We start from the raw sequence: 19631 nt of genomic DNA on the forward strand, positions 1-19631 counted from the left end.
TAAATCTCATTTCACAGTTGGTGAAACTGAGGCCCAAAAGAGATGAAATGGCTTGCTCAGGGACACACAGATTTGCTACAGCAGAGCCCAAATTTGAATACAAGTCCTCTGGCTATGAATTAAGTGTTCCTTGCATGACATCACAAGTCCAGAAATATGTGATTTGGAGATGACATATAGGGTACCACAGCATAGTGTATGAAAGGAAAAGGAGTCAGTTGATAATTGAGAATTCAACAATTGGGCCACATCTCTACTGGATTGTTCTGTGTGGGAGATGGGCACCTGGCTTGGTTCCAACAAGGAGCTATGATTTCCCTCCTCCCTAGAGAAGCCACCTTCCCTGCCTTGCTACTAGGAAATGACATAAATCCAATGTGGAGTATGAAAACGAAAGAAAGTCTTAAGCAATTGCGCTTATTTTGGGAACCTCTTTGTTTTCTGAAGAAACTGACTTCAGAAAGGAAAGGCTTCAGAAAGTCAAAGCAGTGGGGACTTGGCAGTTCAAATACAATGGGTTACTATTCTTTGTCATTTTCTGAATTTCTTCTATTGTTCTCAAAAGCTTTCCCCGTGAGGCTTTTTCTCTGACAGCCCTTTTAGGTCCATCTTCACTTAATTTGGTCCTTTTACTTTCTCTCCTTTATGTCAAGTTGTTTGTGTCTATTCTTCCTTACCCAAGTCTATTAACACCCACTTGCTGCCTGGTTCATCCTCTGCCCCAAAACAAATTGAGTTTAGGCATGTCATGGTTTTGTCACCTAAAAAAAAAAAAAAAAAAAAGGTTCCAAGGTGGAACTTTCATAACACTTGATCATCAAAATATCTGAGATTTTTCTAAGAGTGTATCATCTCTTTATCACATGTAAACTTCTTGGCTACTCGTTAAGAACCTTAAAAACAGGATTAAAGAGATATCAGTTATTTCAATTCAAAAATGAGTTAGCCAAAACACATCACTTCTGCGTGTGCTACAGCATTTGAAGACCAAGTGGGATCTGAAACCCTACAAAGAACACTCTCAGTTCTTCACAAACTTCTTTAAACTCTCTGTGAGAAATATTTTATTTTGTAAATAATGAACCTGAGTCTCAGAAAACCTAAATGACTTGCCCTGGATCATGTAGTAAATATACTTCAGAAAAGGTATTTGGTGCCATCCTGATACTCTCTGGTCATGGACATTCTAGTGGATCAGGATTACTTAACCTGAAATTTCAGAGCCCCTGGAAGCTTTTAATAATTTGATACCTATATTTCAATATAATGTATTTTCTTTATGATCTTATGTGTTTAATTTTACACATTTAAAAGCATTTTGCCTGTTGACTTGGGAAAGGGTCCATAATGTCTGGGAATATGCTGGAACCAACTTGTGCAGAAATCATTATACAATATTCAGTGTGCATGTTTACTTCTTTAAAAACCAATAAGCTCCACAAATCAAGGCTTGGGTCTTTTTTTGTTTGATCTTTGTTGTTGTTGTTATTGTTGTTGTTGATGACTGAATTGAATTGTCTGAATTGAATGAATTGTCTGAATTTAAGACAATAATGGAGAAAATGCAGATAAACTTAAAAGTATTTTCAGGTTTATTTCCACACACACACACACACACACACACACACACACACACACTCATCTAAAATACTATTGGTCAAATCCCATATCTTATTCCTGATTTTAATTTATGAGCAGTTATCCTCATAATGAGACAATAATTCACATTTATATAACACTTTTTCAATAAAACCCTCTGCTACTGTCTCATCATGGCATGGATTGAACCTAGAGTCTCTAAGGTAAGTATTATAGCAAAGTCTAACTTTTGATAGGTAAAAAGGCTGAAAGGGCTTCAAATAGAGTCGCAGAAAGAGAAAGTGTTTTTCAAGGACTGTCCTACCTAAATACAAGAAGGTTTATCAATAGTAGGCAAGTACCTATATCATGAACTCTTTGGCAATGACATCCCATCTAGAATTGACAGTTCTGATTTTATAGGACTTAAATCTGAAAGGAACTTGGGTAGACATAAAGCATTTTTACTGTCAGAAAGCACATTATCTACAGCATAGCTAATTATATAACAATCCCAAGACATAGATAGTGCAAAGAGACTTTGACAGGCCAAAATGTATAAAAAAAAACCCTGACATTTCAAAAGAATAAACATAAAGGCTTTTTGTGGGTTCAAAAAACCAACTTAAGAAAGACAATATATGTAACAAAGGGGTAGGATGGTACCATAAATACAGAGATATAAGAAAGATATCTTAAAAGTCATCTAATCAAAATTCCTCATTTTACATGTGAGAAATCTGAAGGCCAGAAGAGTTAAATGACTTGCCCAGGATTGCATAGGTAACAAGAGGTAGATCCAACATTTGAATTTAGGTTGTTGGTTTTTCTTCTGTGACTTACTGACTCCCATCTAGCTTCTTAAACTGTTGATGATGTCATATGGAGTCATGTAACTGAATGTGGGGAGTCACAAAACTGTGATTTACTACCAGTCAATGGTTGATTTGTATTCCTATCTTATATCCCTATATACTCAGGGTCATGTAAAAAAAAATTAAGTGAAAAGCAGTCATGAGTGGAAAAAGTTCTGATAAGAAATTCTGATCTAGATGGAAAGATGTGCAAGGGTAGTTAGTTGATTTCAGTTCTTTGAAAAATGAAAAAACATTGAAAAATCAACAGTGTAATATGAAAGTTAAAAATTAGTGTAAAATGAGTTTTCATTGAAAGAAATATAGTATCAAGAATTAGAGAATTAACGATCCCACTATATTCTGTCCTACTGAGACTACATCTAAAACATTCTGCAGTTCTAGGTATAATATTTTAGAAAAGATACTGATAAACCAGAGTGCATTCTCAAGAGGCCTTCCAGGATGGTATAGTTACTTGAGATCATTCTATATAAAAATCAATTGAAGGGACTGAGGAATTTATCCTGGAGAAAACACATTTGCAACATGATAAATAGCTGAGTATTTTAAGGATTCTCATAGGAAAGATGGATAAGACTTGCTCTGTTTATCCCCAGAGAGTAGAACTAGGCACAAGAAATAGAGATATAAAAGTGATCAATTTTGATTTGACATAAGGGAAAACCTCCTAACTATTACAGATATGCCAGAATGAAATGGGCTACTGAGATAGGTAATGAACTTCCTCTCTCTAGGATTCTCCAAGCAAAGACTTGTCAGAAATGTCATTTAAAAAAAAAAAAAAAAAAAAAAAAAAAAAAAAAAAAAAGATTCTTGTGCAGGGCTGGATTGTATAGATTGCCACTAGGTTCCCTCCCATTTTGATATTCTAGAATTCTGTTACATATTATTAACTAGATTTTGCAGCTGAGAAAACTAAAGTTTTTAAAAAATGAATGATTCACTTAAAGTAACGCAGATGGGGCTCCAGTCCAGGTCTCCTAACTCCAGTGTTCTTTCCAGTACACCATGATGCCAGTAAGTCCCATGTGTTGTAACATGTTGTAATAGATATTACAAAATTTTACCATTTGGTTGCATACCACTAAAGGTATGCAATTGCAACTAGAATTTAAGTACTCTCTTGTTTGTTCATAAAAGCAAGAAAGCATGGCAAGGGTTTAAGAATAAGTGCACTATTGGGTTTCAGATTTAGTTGCAGGAATCCATAAGAAATTAGACTCTCACAAGATAGAAACATGAGGAATCACTCCTACATGCTGGTTGGACCCGTCTTCCTTTATAGTGATTGGCTCTGACATCCCCCCAAGTTCAGTAGTAATGAAGAAAGGATTTAAATGTTATGTAGATTTCTGATCTATCTTGTTGACAAGCAGTTTGCTTGTCCCCAAGTCATGCTTTTAGCATCCTAACAACATTACAAATCAAGATCTCGGCTTACCAGGTTTGACATGAAATATAGGAACTAATTCTTTCTGTCATGTTCAAGTCCGATTTTGTGCTAATTAATTTTTGCCCACAAGAGGCAAGATAGAGAACTCAGAGGCAAGAAGTCTTCAGGGCAATCCTGCTTTTCACACAAAGTATCTGCAAAGTAAAAGATTGGGGGGTCGGGCAGCTAGCTGTCAAAATGGATAGAGCACTGGGCTTCAAGTTAGGAGGACTCTTCTTTCTGAGTTCAAATGTGGCCTTAGATATTTCCTAGCTATGTGACTTTGGGCAAGTCATTTAATCTTGTTTGCCTCAGTTTCTTCATCTAAGAAAACAAGCTGAAGAAGGAAATGGCAAAACACTCCAGTATCTCTGCCAAGAAAATCCCAAATGGACCCAAATGGGATAATGAGGAATCTAATATTAATAAATGATTTAACAACAAGAAGAAATTGGGGGGGGAAGGTGGAAGCCATACTAGCTACACAGCAGTGTCTCAAACAACTCTCTGAGACTGTAAGATACAGAGTAGTTGCTCATCTGCATTGATAGATTTCCTTACAGGGAGTTCCCTCTATCTGGGAAATTAAAGATACAAATCAGTTCCTCTGATTTCCTCCACTAGAGATAAGGTGACTGTTTTTTGAAAATACCAAAGGGCATCTGTATTCCAAGACATGTCCCTCCCAGTCCCCAACACAGTGCATTACGCAGACTAAATGCATAGTATAGTAGATATAGTGAAAGGAACATCACCATTTATTATCTTGGTACCCTCGAGCAAATAAATTTATTGATTCTCTGAGTTTTTGTTTCTTCATCAATGGAATGTGCACTTTTTAGTGCTGAGATAGGATCCAAATGCAGGTTTATTGAATTCCAAAGCAATGATCTTTTCAACTGAGCTCTGCCCATCCATCTGAGAGCTTATTTTCTGTGAAAAACGTGTCTATTTTTTGGAATGTGCTCCATAAACACTTATAGTTACTTTTGTTTATAACTTCCAGTATAGAAGAAAATTCGCATTGTTTTATATATATATATATATATATATATCAATGTATGTATGCATGTATATGTATTTTTTTCCCTAAGGTAGAAGCAAAGGCCCTAAGAAGTCATGCCATTGGATTTAGGGCACCGAGAAATGCAAAATCTTGGTCGGAATTAAGGGCTTCATTTAGGATCTAAGTGATATTTTATTCCTCAAACCTGAGTGTCTTTGCCTTTCCCCTCACTGCTCTCTAAAGTCAGAGGCTAAAGAGGTTTGTGTTCTTGGAATGATAATCAGTCAACAACTATCTGAGAGTGGACATTGAGGCACTAAGGGATCATAGGACCAGTTGTCATTTGACAGTCTTAACTTTTTGGGCCTATTTTCAAAATAAACTAAATACTTCAAAGATCCCCGATTTCATGAGTACAAACCATCTCAGTACAAGTGGTAACTCCTTCATAATTTATTAGTACAAGTAATAGTGACTGAAAAAAAAAATCATCCTCTGCTGACTTATCTTTTCATCGATGAGCTTCTCCTAATTTAGCTAAGTTCATCCTCTGATAAAAAATGAGTCATCTGTCCCTGAGTTCATGCTCAAAGCCCATATACCTTGTTAAAGCCTGCCAGAGACTGAGCTCTGGTGACATAGCCTAGCATGGCTAAAATCAATTCAACACCCTGATGATGCATCAGAATGGGAAATCCAAAAAGGAAAATGTATTCATTTATTTTGGGGGGATTAGCAGGCAAAGCATCCTGGATCAAGCTTTTCTGGAGGAGTGTTTATTATTTACTCAAGTGTGCTATCATACCAACCTCAGGAACTAGGCTATATAATATACAGTGTCCAATATGACTCATTCCATTGGGTCATTTAAATGTTTGCTCATGTTAGTACAAAGTTACATCTAAGCAAGCCAAAATATTAGATATATTAGCAAAATTATAAAGTTTGAATGACATTTTGCTTTTTGAACAGGCTAAATGATTACTGTCCTCTGTAACAGGATTGCCAAGCTATCTCTCCTGACCCTAGATTTACCCATTTGGAAATGTTTAGGGATAAAAAGTTCGGCAAGCAGAGGGATTCCTGGTTTCTAATTGCTCCTAATGTTTGAAGTCAATTTGATTCTTCTGAAATTTGCTGGGCCTGATGAAAGCAAAATTCAAATCCCCCTCAGGGCGTGAGGTGTAAGATCCTTGGGCCCCTTCTTAGTTGCATTTTTGGTGGAATTTTTTTTTGTTTTCTTTTATGCCCCCCCACCTCCACCCCTCAAACCCCATCCCTTTACCTCATAGTCAACAGGCTATAGTAACTGAGCTTATGAGGGGAATCAGCCTTCATGTAGCACTCCAATGTCCCTAGTTATTTAAAATGCCACAATCAAGGTTTCTGAACATATGGAATCTGCCTTAAACTGAAGGGTGCAGCAAGACCTCCGCAGCTCCACATATATTGCCTGAAGCTGGAGTATGGGGAGCTGAGAGTTACTAAAAGGATGAAGAGAGAAACTTGAGGCTGTAGCTAAAATATGGCAACAGAAATTAGATTTCTGTGGGTAAGCGTTCTACTAAGGCTCTCTCTTGCTTTCTTGCTCTCCGCCATCTGGGGGAAAAGAAAAATATTCCATGTTTTCTGAAACCAACTAGCCCAGGACAGGATAAGGAGCTGCTGGAGAGGAGTGTTTAGGAAACATAGGATACCCAGCCAAAGGCAAACGGATGAAAGGGAGGTATAATCTGTGATTTGGGCCCAATTAATTGACTTCTGAAGGTAACTGAAACTGTTTAATTTTTCCAGGGAACCATTCACAGGAAGGGGGTAAAATCAGAATTCCTTCCACGGTGAAACCCCATCTGAAATTTGCTGGAAGAGTTGGTTTTCTGAACCTCATATGGGAAGGGGGGCAGGTCGGGGGTCAAGTAAGCCACAGGAGGAGGTAAGAGTGAAAACAGGGCTTTATGAGCCCCAGTCTAAGGCTTTGAAAATAAACATCGGTATTGTGGGACAGTGTTAAACAGGAAACAAGGGGGATAGTGAGAATAATATCATGGAATTCACTTGAATTCTGTAAGTTTAAACCCCATGGTTTCCGTTAGCTACATTATAATAATCCCTTAATGATTCCTACTTGTTGAAGTGTTCTCATTCATACCATTTCATCTGATTCTTGTGGAAGCTTAATTTGATCAACAGAAGACGAGGAAATGAGAAATGCTTCTGAACATTTCATGTTATTTCTAAATTCCATTTATCTTAATGAACAAACAAAAATCATCAATGGTTTTCATATCACTGCTTTATTCTGTTTCCTCAGACCCTTATAATAATGCAATTTACTTATTGGATGTAAAATATGAAATTAGTAATCACAGTAAAATTCCTTGTATTTTTTCGGACTGAAAATTTTAAAATTAATTTAAAATAAATTTTAAAAATTTTGCACCACAGGATGGGCCCTTCCCTCAATCTACATTTTCCTCTGTCTTTTATCCTGTAACATCAGGATCCAATCCAAAGACAAAACTAGGGGCATGGCTTCAGCATTGGAGATTTTCTACAATTGTCAAACAAAACCTGGAGGTGACATCCCAAAGGCCTCCCAAGGTTCAGATGCTGTGTTTGTCAATAAACTAATTCAGCAAAACTATAGAACAACTATAATTCTGTTTCTTTCTCTCCAGCATTATTTATATTACTGTTATTCCATATTACTACAATATAGAGTATTACTATAATATGCCCAAGGAATGTTTTATGTCTTATTTAAAGTTTTTCTTTCCCCTGCCCCAAGCACCTAGCACCCTGTATGATCTAATAAACATGTAGTGAATTGATGAATACATGAATGAATGAATATCATAGTGAAAAACATAATAAATTTATATTTATATATACATCATGTTGTACATATATACTTAGACCAAACATTGGGTTTTTTAGCAGTAAAGAATGAATTATAGGGCTTATTTACAACTCTTAAGTTTGTTTTAACTAAAATTTTCTGCTTTGAATAAAATGAAAATGTAATTGAATTTTACAAGTGTGTTTGAATTCCCCACTTCATACATTTCCTGTGAGGGACTGGGGCTGAGGCATCACTGCTAACAGTTATAACCAAGGCATAAGGTCTTATTTAAATTAACAAATAATTATCCTTCTTAATAGAAGTGTAAACAGAACCCCATTCATGAATTTGCTAATTGCTCTTCCCTGCTGAGACTTTAGCTAAGGTTCAGTCTTTAACCATATGATCTCAGACAGGCACACATAAAATTCTGAACTTAAACTTACTAGGAAACTGGGGTAGGGAGGGCAAGAGAAGAGGAAGGAAGAAAATAATCAATGCAGAGAAAAGAGGAAAAAAAACAGTTTTGCTTGTTTCAAACTGAATCTAAATTCTCTAAGTTGCCTGCTGCTATGGGGAAATATCCAGCAAAAATCAAAATGAAAACTTCTTATGAACAAATCCACTAAAAAAAAATTTTCCCTTCTGCTAGGTTGCTTTGTTCCTTTTGGAAGTTAGAAAAGAATAACCACATAGAGCCCAGAATCATTCATTATTTAATAGATTATCTAAGTGTCTTTCCAGAATTGAAAAGCAAATGCCAATCTGTTTATCATTTTCTGTGAAACATACAGATTTTAACACTGGTTTTTGTCATCTTGCCCTGCTCAGAGAAAGAGCTAACAGATTTAGGATACTTCTACACTCCAGTGCAAGGTGTACCAGATTCCATAATCAGTGTTTTATTTAATTTTACTATATACTTCACGAAACAGATAATGATTACAGTAGTCTTGAAAAGTTTCCACCATTAAGGATTTGTTGTTGTTGTTTTTAAGAGCCTTTCAAAAATCTTGAATAGAAAGGAAAAAAAGGCTTTTAAAGTACAATATTTCACTCCTATCTTGTTAAAAAAAAAACAACAACAACAACAACAAAATTGTTCTTAGTTATTTCTGAATGATTTTTTCCCATTAATCTTGTGTGCACACAGGCAAAAAGAAAAATGGAGGAAATTATCCAGATAATTAGAGGAAGTCAGGGAGGAAAACACCTCAACTGAGGGGAGGAGGGAGAAATTTAGGAATTCACCTCAGTTTTATAGATTATCTATTTATTCGGTTAATTTAAATTTGATTTGTTGGTAGATGCAAGGCTCTTTAACACAGCTGGCCCCTTTGGAGAGGCAGCTCTCAAACACTCCTCAGGGTGATTTTCATATTTTCTTTAATTAAGATAAATTTAAATTAATTTTGTTTTGATCATTTATTACAGAATTCCAAAACTCTCTTTAAGATCATTTGAAAAGTTCTAGAAATTCGAGTGAACTCCTATGCATCTTTAAAGTATGGTATTCTCCTTTTGTCCATTAACTTAATAGAAACTTGACATGTGAGGTTAGAGAAACTAAGGTGCTCCGTGGATGGTGGTGGACCATCCTGCTAGGATCTCTGTCCTCATCAGCTGGGGCCCCTCTGCGAAAGTGTTTGGGAAAGAATCAATCTCCATTTCTCTTTGAACATTAAGGACTCCTTATCTGAAGTCTTCCAAGTAATCAACCGTGGATATTCGGTTTGGGAATCTCTAATGAGTTCTCTTTTTACATCCAGTGATTATCTGTTTGGAGAAGGCAGAGAAGAGAGTCCAGGCTTGCACCCAGGAAGAGAATGCAGAGAAGCAGCAGTATATTTATTTGCCCTGAGGCTTTGATGAAATGGAAAACCTTCTGCTAAACATGTGTGCACCCTTGCCCTTTATACAAGAAGTCTGGGAGGGAGAGAGGGAAGAGAGATCATATTTGAGAAGATATAACTGGACACTATCATTAAAAAAAAACAAAAACAAACAAACAAAAAAACTAATCACATCGTTCTTTAGAAATGTTATCAGGTAAAAATTAAAAAATAAAAATAAAAATTTCTACAAAGCCTCCCTATTCCTCCCATAGGCTCCAAACAGCCCTTGAAATTTAAAAGGTGATTTCTCCTGGTGGTGTCGGCGTTTGTTTATAAGACTTGGTAACATTTAATTTGCCGGGCCCAGTAGATTTTACTCGACAGTAATCTTTACAAAGTGCGGATGGTTTCATGCAGTTATTATTTCTTCCGTGACACATTCACTGCAGTTACTACACAGAGCAAAACACCACTCTGCGATTTTTTATTTATTTTTTTTTTACATTTGTAAATTTGTCTGACAATCTCCAGAGAAAATGTCTCATCACTAGGAACGAGGGAACTAACCAACACCCTGTTAGAGAGTCAAGATTAGCCGATGACAATTTCAGACCTCCCTCCGGAAGAGCGGCTTCTCCCCTTCATGGAGGTCACTTTCAAAGCACCTAGGTACCATTTCAAAATAGCAAGGAACCCATAGGCGTGTTTTGCTCTGGGTCACGCGCGTAAAAAGTTTCACCCAAGAATACTCTCTTCTCTCCTCAAAGGATTAAATCTGAGGGACCGAGCCCAAACGATACACCCCGCTCCGGACTGACTGGCGCAGTCAAGCCTGTAGAGAACGTACACAAAGTCGGTAACATCTGGAAAACCCGGGTAATCGTATCTCATGGGGAGGAAGGAGAATGGTGAAGAGATCCCGGAGTCTCTTTGAGCTCTTCAGGCTGAGCCACAAAGCTCCAAGGAAGAAAGTACTTTACTCAGCATTATTATGCTCCTCGCCCGGCTTCAAGCGCTGAGGCGCACACACATTCACAGATCTGTAACCACACAGAAAGCTAGTTTTCTCCGTTACTCAAACATCATCCCCCACCAAAAAAAAAAAAAAAAAAAAAAAAAAAAAAAAAAAAAAAAAAAGGAAGAAGAAGAAAAAGAAAAACCTCCTTTTGATTCCTCCCTTTACTTGAGGGGAGTTGATTGCGCTAAGGGGATAGAATTAAAAGCCTGCCCTGGTTAAAATGATTTCCTAAATCAGCATCAAGTCTGGCGTCAAGATTGATCTCACGGGCAGACGTAGCCCCAGGCGGCTCAGCTCAACTCTTTAGTACATCCTGGGGGTCTCTCCCCACTGCGCTGCCCGCTTTGGGCGCCCCGGAACTCCGCGGAACAGCGACTTTTCCCGAGCTGGCCCAGCGGAGCAGGCTTTTGAGAGAGCCGACCCCAAAGCGCTCCGGAAGGCCTTCTAGGAGTCCTAAGCCTCGAAGCGCTCCCTGCCCGTGGCTACAAGCCCGAGCCGAGAACGGCTGAGTTATTTTAGTGCGGCTTTTGACAGGAAGATCTCGAAAGTTAGCTGGGGAAACCTGATGGGATCTCAACTTAGAACATACTGACTGGGAGTGGAAAGTAGAGACTGTCAGGTTCCGGGAAGGTCTTTTCAAGGCCGCAACTTGAGAGGCCCTGGGCGCTCTGCAATGGCAGGTTTGGGGGCAGGGAAGGATAGGAGGGAGGGGGGAAAGAACCCCGGCGGTGGCACATTTGAGACAACGGTCCTTGACCCTCCTTTCCCAAGGCCCTAGGGTCTGCTTCTCCCAAATCCTGGGGAAAACTTTGCCTCTTGAACTGGGACACACGTGCGCGAGCCTTAAATCTTAGAAATGCTTTCTTGCCCCATCGAAGTTCACTGAAGGTTTCAAGGTCCAAGGTGGTGACCCTGAGCTTTTTTCTTTATTTCCACCCTGATTAGTTGGAAACTTGACAGACTAGGTGTTGGGTGCCCCGACGACTTTTCGTTCTTTTCCCAGCACTGCCCACCCGCTTTGCTACGTTAGACGTCTGCGTTATGGGGTGAAGGATAAGAGAATTATTATTGCTGTTGTTGTTATTTATTATTATTATCTCTAGGTCTTGCCTTTCGAGCAATTAAATGAAACCAAACTGGTTGAAATCAAGGAGAAATACACACACACACACACACACACACACACACACACACACACACACACACATATATAAATTTGTGGGGGGAAGGGAGGTTGAAGGTTAGAAAAGAAACCAGTTATTGGTCGAAATACTCAGGCTTTGCGGTTCTAGTCCCACCGCTAGAACCCCACTGTAGTTAGTCATTTACTAAAGTCAAATATAAACATAAACACAATTGTCCTTCTAAATAATCTTCGCCATGCTCCTCCAGCCCAGTCCTCCCTCGATTTCATTCTCTGGGAATGATCTGATAGAGCCTTCGGTGGTGAAAGGCTCTATTAAGTTTCCCCTCTAAGGGCTGGAAGTGAAGAGGACATAGTGTTGGAATAGGGACCCGATGGCCCGATCTTTTCTTTCCAAATCACAGATCGGTTGTTTGATTTGTTTACCTTTATTTCTCCTTTAAATCGGATCGTAATTTCTTTACTACATACTACGGTTAGTCAAGACGACGGAAGGGAGAAAACGTAAAAGAGCTCCCGTCCTCCAAATCCAGCCAAGTGCCAGCTCGAGTGTTCTCCCTAGGACCCGATTCCCGACTGCGTTATTTACCCCGACCGCTCCCCTCTCGGGGACTAGCAACGAACTTCGGGACCCCCTCTGACAAAGCCTGATCTCCCCTTCAAGGGGGACTTCTCATTTTTGTCTATCCGCCCTACGCACAAAGGAGGGTGGAACTGTCTTCCCTCGGAGACTTATTCCTTCCTACTAAGAAGTCTCGGGAAAAGCAGCGGAATGAGTTACCATGGATTTCTTTTTTAAAAAATTGCCTTTCCTAAAAGAAGTCGTTTCTTGTTTCCTTTAATTGTTCTTTTTTTTTTTTTTTTCCCCCTTGGAAGATAATTAAGTTGACAGATTGGAAGAACTTTTAAAAAGTTACCTTCTTTTTTCTGGAAGGAAAAGAAAATGAAGGGATAAAGATTTTTTTGAATAAATAAATATATATATATGCATATACATATATATGTATACATATATATGTATGTATACATATACATATGCTACTGCTCTTATCTTTTAAATGTTTACGTTTTCCCCAAAGATTGCTTCCATTTTCCCCTTCTTAGCTCTATTTCCCTCCTTGGCCACCAAACATCCAGATCTTGATCTTCCAACTGAGAAGCAAAGAAAAATGTAAGAACGTGACTCTGATTAGAACTCGTTTTATCCCATTTTAAACAGTGAAACCACACAAGAGTCAAGCCGAGGAGGATCACCCGGCAGTGCCGAGTCCTTGAGAAGAATAGAAAAGAAATGTTATTGGAAAGTGCGGAGGGGGGGCGAGGGGAAGGAAACAGCTAGTAGACTCCCAGTTGTCTAACCTACTCCCTTAGTAATTTTAACTCGAATCGGGTGAATATAAAAGGGGACATGGAACAAACAGAACCCCAAACATTGACTGCTCGAAACCCTTGCCAGAGCTCTGGTTACTCCGAGGCAAGGGTACTAAAATAGCGCTACAGAAATGGTTTCACAGAAGTGTTAAGAGGCAGGAGGATGGCGGAATAGAATTCACTAGTTGCGGCGCTGGGTGCCAGAAGGCACGCATCCCAAGCCCCTCACCTACCTAAATGTGTTCGACGTTGGACAAGCGTTTTACCTCTTTTGTGTTTCATTTTCCTCATCAGTAAAGTGAAGGAGTGGCTCAATATGATTTCCAGAGCTTAACATTCTCTAAGACTTTGAGCACTTGCCCAGGGAGAGGAGCAACACTTAAATCACATTACCAGTGTTCCACATTCATGTGCCCGTGAATGCGTAGATGTATTCCACCGATATAAATCTCCTTTTAATTTTCTTTTCACCGTCTAATAAAAATAATTCTCCAACACTAAAGCCAAATACCGTATCTTGCCACAAAAACACGAAGAATTCATAAAATCCTGTCTCCGAAGTCCACCCTTTAATCGCATTATTATTAGCCTCATGGCCATGGAAATTGAACTGTCACTGCTTTTTAAAAAAAAATGTAGCAGACAGCTGCCCCCTTCTCCGAATCTTCCCTGGGCCAGGCTGTTATGAGAAATAAGATTTTCTAGTTCTTCCCGCTGCTTTTGCTCTCTGGAAATGGACGGTTTGGGGTCTCTCTAACTCTCCTTTCCCCCTTCCCAATTTTCCTGTGTGTCATCTCCCCTCCCCCCCGCTCAGGTCCAGGAGAATTTCCAGAAATGTTTTAGAAGCGCTGGCTATGTTCTCAAACAACCAAAAGAGGCTGCATGTGTTTTGTGTGTGCGTGTGTCTAAGTTTCTTCTGATAACAGCTGTTCGACTTACGCTGCTTTTTCACAGGCGAAATCTTGGCACTTAGCACAAGAAAGATAGAAGATTTTTTTTTTTTTTTCCTTCTACAATTCTGTTCAAAAACAGAGCGAGAGGGCAGTTTTGTAATACTTTTGCAGACCTAGATGTCATGTATATTCATTGTATGCCTCTGTCTACTCAGATAATAGATGTCAATGTCTGGGGAATATGTCCAGGAAGTAGGAGAAAAGTACGTGAAAAGAATTTCCATATAAAAAAGGACTTACGAATACAGTCACAATATAATTTTGATCTCTTATCGTCGGGAAAGCACACGCACACACGCAGGAAGGTGGGAAAGGATTGAGCTAAGAATAAAGCAAGTCGGGGAATCCTAAAACTAGCGGGGTTTTCTTTCGAATGAACAACTGGTTCACCGGGTCGCTCAAGGGAAGAAGCTCATTCTCAGCTGCCCAGGCTCTCGCACTTTTATCGCGGGATCTATCTGGCCCCGCATTTGGAGTACGCTCCCCAGCAAAGCACACCCGCTTTGCAATTTAATTAACATGCTTCTACGCGTTAGTTTTACGATAGGATAGCAATAACCACAACATATCCCTCGCCAAAAAATAAAAATAAAAAAAACTGGGAGGAGTGAATGGATGGTTCTGAAGAAAACAAAACCTTTTCTTCTGAAAGAACTGCAGAAGACTTAGTGAAAGAAGAAAAGAAAAAGTAAAGCAAGGGGGAGGAGGACAAAGTAAAAGAGAGAAAAGGAAAGGCCAGCCCACCACCTTCCCGGGTTTCCATTCTGCCCCCTGGCCCGGCACCGCCTGCTACGCACGCCGTACTCACCGGGGTGGGGCTCCAGGCAGTGAGCCGCGTCCTCGCCGTCTCCAAGCGGTCCCGCGGGGCTCAAGGACTCCATGGACAGATCCAAACCCTTTTCCTCCCAGTCTCGGAGTTTGCGCTTTTTATTTGTCCCAATCAGGGCTTCTACGGAGAAAGCATGTGCTCGGGAGCTCAAGGCGACTGCAGATCTTCTCCTTTCACTCATCTTAGCCGCCCTGCGCCCTGGACCGCCAGCCCACCCGTAGCCGGCTCCAAATCGTGCGCTAAGACTGAGCGACCGGCGGAGCCTCAGCCGGGAAGAGGCAGCGGCAACGGCGGGTGACTAGAGCTGCAGCGGCTGCGGCAGTGGGTCTCGGCTCTGGCGGAGGTGGTGGCTTCTCAGAGTCCTCTCTCCCCCTCCCCCCACCCCCCCACAGCCCAGCACTGCCACCCCACTCACTCGGCCTCCGACTCCGGAAAGCGTCCCCCGCTGCCGCCGCAATTAGGAACCTGGGCCCGTAGCGGGTACGGTATTGCTACATGAGCTTGGGCCAGAAGCTGTGGCGCTGGACCCCGGCGGAGCGGAGGCGGCGGCAGCGGCTGCAGTAGTGGAGGCTCCGGGACAGCTGAGCGGTGCTGGCTGGTGTCCCCACCCCTGCCTCGCTCTCCCCCCCACCACACCCCCCCCTCCCGGCCAGGCTCAAAGGCTGTTCGGACTGGATTTCATCTTTTTTTAAATTCTCTCTCTCTCTCTCTCTCTCTCTCTCTCTCTCTCTCTCTCTCTCTCTCTCTCTCTCTCTCTCTCTCTCTCTCTCTCTCTCTCTTCCCCTTGGCTCTCTCCTCCCCCTCTTTCCCTCCCTCTCTTTCTCTCCTCCCCTCTCTCCCTCCCTCTCTCTTCCTCTTTCTCTTTTTCTCTCTCCCCCTCTCTTCGTCTTTCCGCTGATCCAAACTTCTGGGAAACTTTTTTTTTTTTTTTTTTTTTTTTAAATTCCTCCCTTTCCCGAAGAGCTGGGGCCGGGTTGTGTGTGCCAGTCAAAGGCGCGAGGGAAAGGGAGGGGGAAGGGAGAGAAAAAGGGGGGGGGAAGCAAGCCCCCGACCAATAGGGGAAGACGGAACAGGAGAAACCCCAAAGCTACTGTCCAATAAGAAACTGAGAGAGACTGAGGCTAGGGGGCAAGAACTTGGGCCTATTTGTCTCTCCTTAGTTAGCCTTGTTATTAACCCTTGTCCCCCCGGATCCCACTTAAATTGGGGAGTTGAGATGAGAAGGGGGAACCTAAATTTAGTACAACATTAGGTTCGAAAAATGAAATTTCTCCAAACCCCAAGTTCAAAACCGTTTCTTTTGAATTCAGTTAAGTGCTTTAGATGCCTCCCAGGTACTCAATAAGGACCTTGGAACTTAGGACTCCAAGAATATTGTCGGACTTGCTAAGCGTCTTTAAATGATGATGATTGAGTTACGTCTTCCACTTGCCCCCTCGGCTTAACAGAATTATCTAAACTAAATATTTAGAGCTGACAGTGCCTGTATTTCATTAGTTATTTTGATTTAAATCTTCTATGGTTTAATCCTCGCTGTCCTCCTCTTCATCACCTTTACTATGAAAAATCTTCAAAACTTAAATAAAAATCTCCTTCTTACTACAGTGTACCTGTCTTTAAAAGAGCCCAAACATTTTTTTTTTTTTTAATCATTAAGAAAACGAATTCGGAAGTGTTTTTAGGCTCACAGTTTTTGTTTTCCGAATAGGTCCTGGGGACTTGGGGGGGGAGAAGAAGAGGAGGCTCAAAAACCAAACTGAGGTACTCAAGAGAGTTCAGAGCCACAGTTCCCCTAGCACTCCCAGGACAAGCCCGCTTTTTCTCGCCGCGTTGGGGGCCCAGCTAGGGAGCCTTCGGGAGTTTCTCCTCGGAGAGAGAACAGGAAAATGCCGGGAGTGGGTCAGGCCCAGAGCTAAATTCTTCGGGAAAGGTGCTTCTTTTTTCTTCCCTTTCCCTTTTCTTTCCTTCCTTTCTTTTAGCAGAGAAAGCCTTTTGGAGGTTTCCTCCCTACTTCAATTCGGTTAATTTCTTAAAGCAATTTTAAGTTCCAACGTTATAAGTTTAACTCCTCCTGCCCCCAATAAACTTCTCTTGCCTGAAAGTGACTTTACCTTTTTACACCCCTCTGTCTAAGATGAAAGACTGAGCGTGAATCCCTTAGAGATGGTGTCAGAAATCCCCAGAGTTTAGCATTAGCTAACTGAACCCAAGGAATAGAGAAACCTCAAATTGCTTTAGTGACAAGAATAATAAGAATCCAATTCCTTGGGCACCAATCACTTACAGTAGGAGAGGATTATTAGAGCGATTTCATAATCTTCCTCAAGCCTAGTTCTCAAAGGCAGAGAGACAGACAGATAGCTGAAAAGCATAGGACATGCTGAATGACAAACCAGACAGATCAACCGAAACAGAGAAGAAAAGAAATATATTCAGGAAAAGACCATGTGTATGCAGAAATAGGGAAAGACCGCAAACCGGGATTTGACCTTTGAATTTTGTAGTGACCAGAGGATTTTGCTTTGTAACCTAGTATCATGGCCTGTTGGACCTCCTTCCTACGAGACCCGGCCTAATTTTTACCGCGGCGTTTCTGCGGAAGAATTGGAAACCATAAAGCGAGAAGCCTCTCCTCAAACTGCAGCTGCATTTGGAAGATCGCAGACTACGGCAACCGAAGGCTGGCCTGGGAAGGCCAGACTGTACTAGGCCTAGCTTCAGTCCACTTGTGTGAGTTTTGGATGCCATCTCCTGAATCCCCCTTTCCTCCCCCACCCTCAAGGCTGCGGGCTGCGGGCCCTGGGGTTCTGAACTGAGGAAAGTTGCCGTGAGGAGGTAACTCTGTCTTGGGCCTGGGCTCGCTACGTTTCGAAGACGTGCTGTGCCCTGCGTAAGGTCATTCGCCGAGTTTCGGGGAGCGAGTGCTCAGATGCTGAAGTGCAAAGAACGCGCAAACTACAATCAACTTTAACATCCCCCCCCCACCCTTGTCAGTATATTTCCGTTGGCTCCAAAGTACTTCAGTGTCATTAGCAATACAGGGACCTTCTTAGCTTCACCCGCCCTCGTTTCGGTTATTCCCGGTATCTGCCAGGAAGCATCAAGGTCTACCTAAAAGTTGATGGAGATTCGAAAGCTAACTGTCCCGGGCTGTAAGGGTGACTCTCGGCGTTCCCTCAGCCTCAGTAGGCCCTCCGGGAGTTTTTGGCTTCCCCCACCCCTTTGCCCCAGATAACCAAACTCTGCCGGAAAATTCCAAAGCCTTTTCCCTCTCCCAGAAGGTGAATAAAATAATTCCGTTTTGGAACCGGGAAGCGCCAGCCCCTGGAGGGGGGCGGGGAAAGCCTAAGAGATGAGTTAGACTCCAGACACTCCCGCACCTAGCTAGTTCCTTCCTCTGGATTCTCTGGTTCGAGGGAAAGGAAAGGGGGGGAGGGGGAAACGGGAAGCCAGTCTCCCAAGTGCAGTGTTGTTCAGCTCTCCGACCAGCCTGGGCTCCACATTTCATTAGAGGCACAGGAGGGCGGTACACTCAGGGCTGAAGGCGGACAACGCAGATAAGCAAGAAGGATAGATCTGTCCTCTTACCTGGAACACAGGTCCGGAGGCCAAAACAATGCAGGCATGTGTGTGTGTGTCCGATACATACAATGCAGACCATCTGTGCACATGTTCCGATACTCGAGTGAGCCGTGCCACGTGGAAATGCGTGTCTGCACACATACGCGCGCACACACGCGCACACACACACACACACACACACACACACACACACACACACTCCCTACTCTCTGGGCCCTGGGCCCACGAAGAGAAGGACTCTTTCCATTCCTTTTTGTGATTTCTCAGTCTATACCCAGACAGACCTAGATACCCAGTCGTTCGTAAAATTAAAGGATGCTCTCACCTGGGATATTCTTGTTGGCCACAAATGAGAAGTTGGGTCTAAGAGTGGGTGGGTAGCTACTTTCTGCCTAAAAGCTGATGGAACATTTATATATGACTAGGGTACCATAGTGAGTGGTGCATTGCTGGGGTTAGGCAACGATGAGAAATAGAAAGGGGGCTTTTATTTGAGTGAAGTTTTCAGTGACTGTACGTGTCTCAGGTAAAGCCTCTTTGATCTTTTTTTTTTTTTCTTTGCAGGCTTTAGAAAATTTTTCTCTTTCTATCTGCTGGACCTTTTTTTTTTTTTTTTTTCCCCTTTTTTCTCTGCCTCTCTCTCCTGCTTTACTTTTAATCAACTGAGATTTGTGAGCCCGTTTTGGGGGAAGAGGCAAGGGATACAATTCAAAACAGGGATAATCCCAGAACTGATTAACTGATGGCCTCCGATGCACTCTAGTCACCAGCAGTTCCATGATAACCGCCTCGGGAGTGGAGATTGAATCTGTCCATTTCCGCTCCAAAGGTAACTGACTAGGACAAGTCAGCTAGTGAGAGGCTGGCCTAAGGTGTGGGAATCAGTAGTTTGGAAGTGGCTTTGTTTGGGTTCCTAGAGTTAGGAGACGTAAGACCAGCTACCAGTTAGAGAAAGAGAAAGTCAATGAGAAGTATCAAGGAGAGGAGGAAAGAGCTAGGAAGCAGCAGAATGAGATAGGGAGGTCACAGTGATTACAACTTATCCAGACGTTATTGACTAAAAAGGAAGCGACTCTTCCTCTAGCAGGGATAGAAATCCCAAGCAAAAACAGTCAGAAATGTCCCAGTCTTTACACTTACCACCCCACTCCAGAGCAATAATT

General features: G+C 41.6%; 1 protein-coding gene across 1 annotated transcript in view; it reads right to left on the reverse strand.

Moving 5' to 3' along the window:
* The window catches only part of TBX15 (T-box transcription factor 15), a 138173-nt gene extending 122913 nt beyond the window's left edge, over positions 1–15260 (reverse strand). Inside the window, exon 1 of the mRNA XM_074263231.1 lies at positions 14866–15260. Within this exon, the coding sequence (XP_074119332.1) occupies positions 14866–15067 (202 nt within the window). The 5' untranslated portion in view covers positions 15068–15260. The remainder of the gene's footprint in view (positions 1–14865) is intronic.
* Between the last annotated feature and the right edge of the window lie 4371 nt (positions 15261–19631).

Source organism: Sminthopsis crassicaudata, chromosome 4, assembly GCF_048593235.1.
Source record: "Sminthopsis crassicaudata isolate SCR6 chromosome 4, ASM4859323v1, whole genome shotgun sequence".
Taxonomy (NCBI): Eukaryota; Metazoa; Chordata; class Mammalia; order Dasyuromorphia; family Dasyuridae; genus Sminthopsis; species Sminthopsis crassicaudata.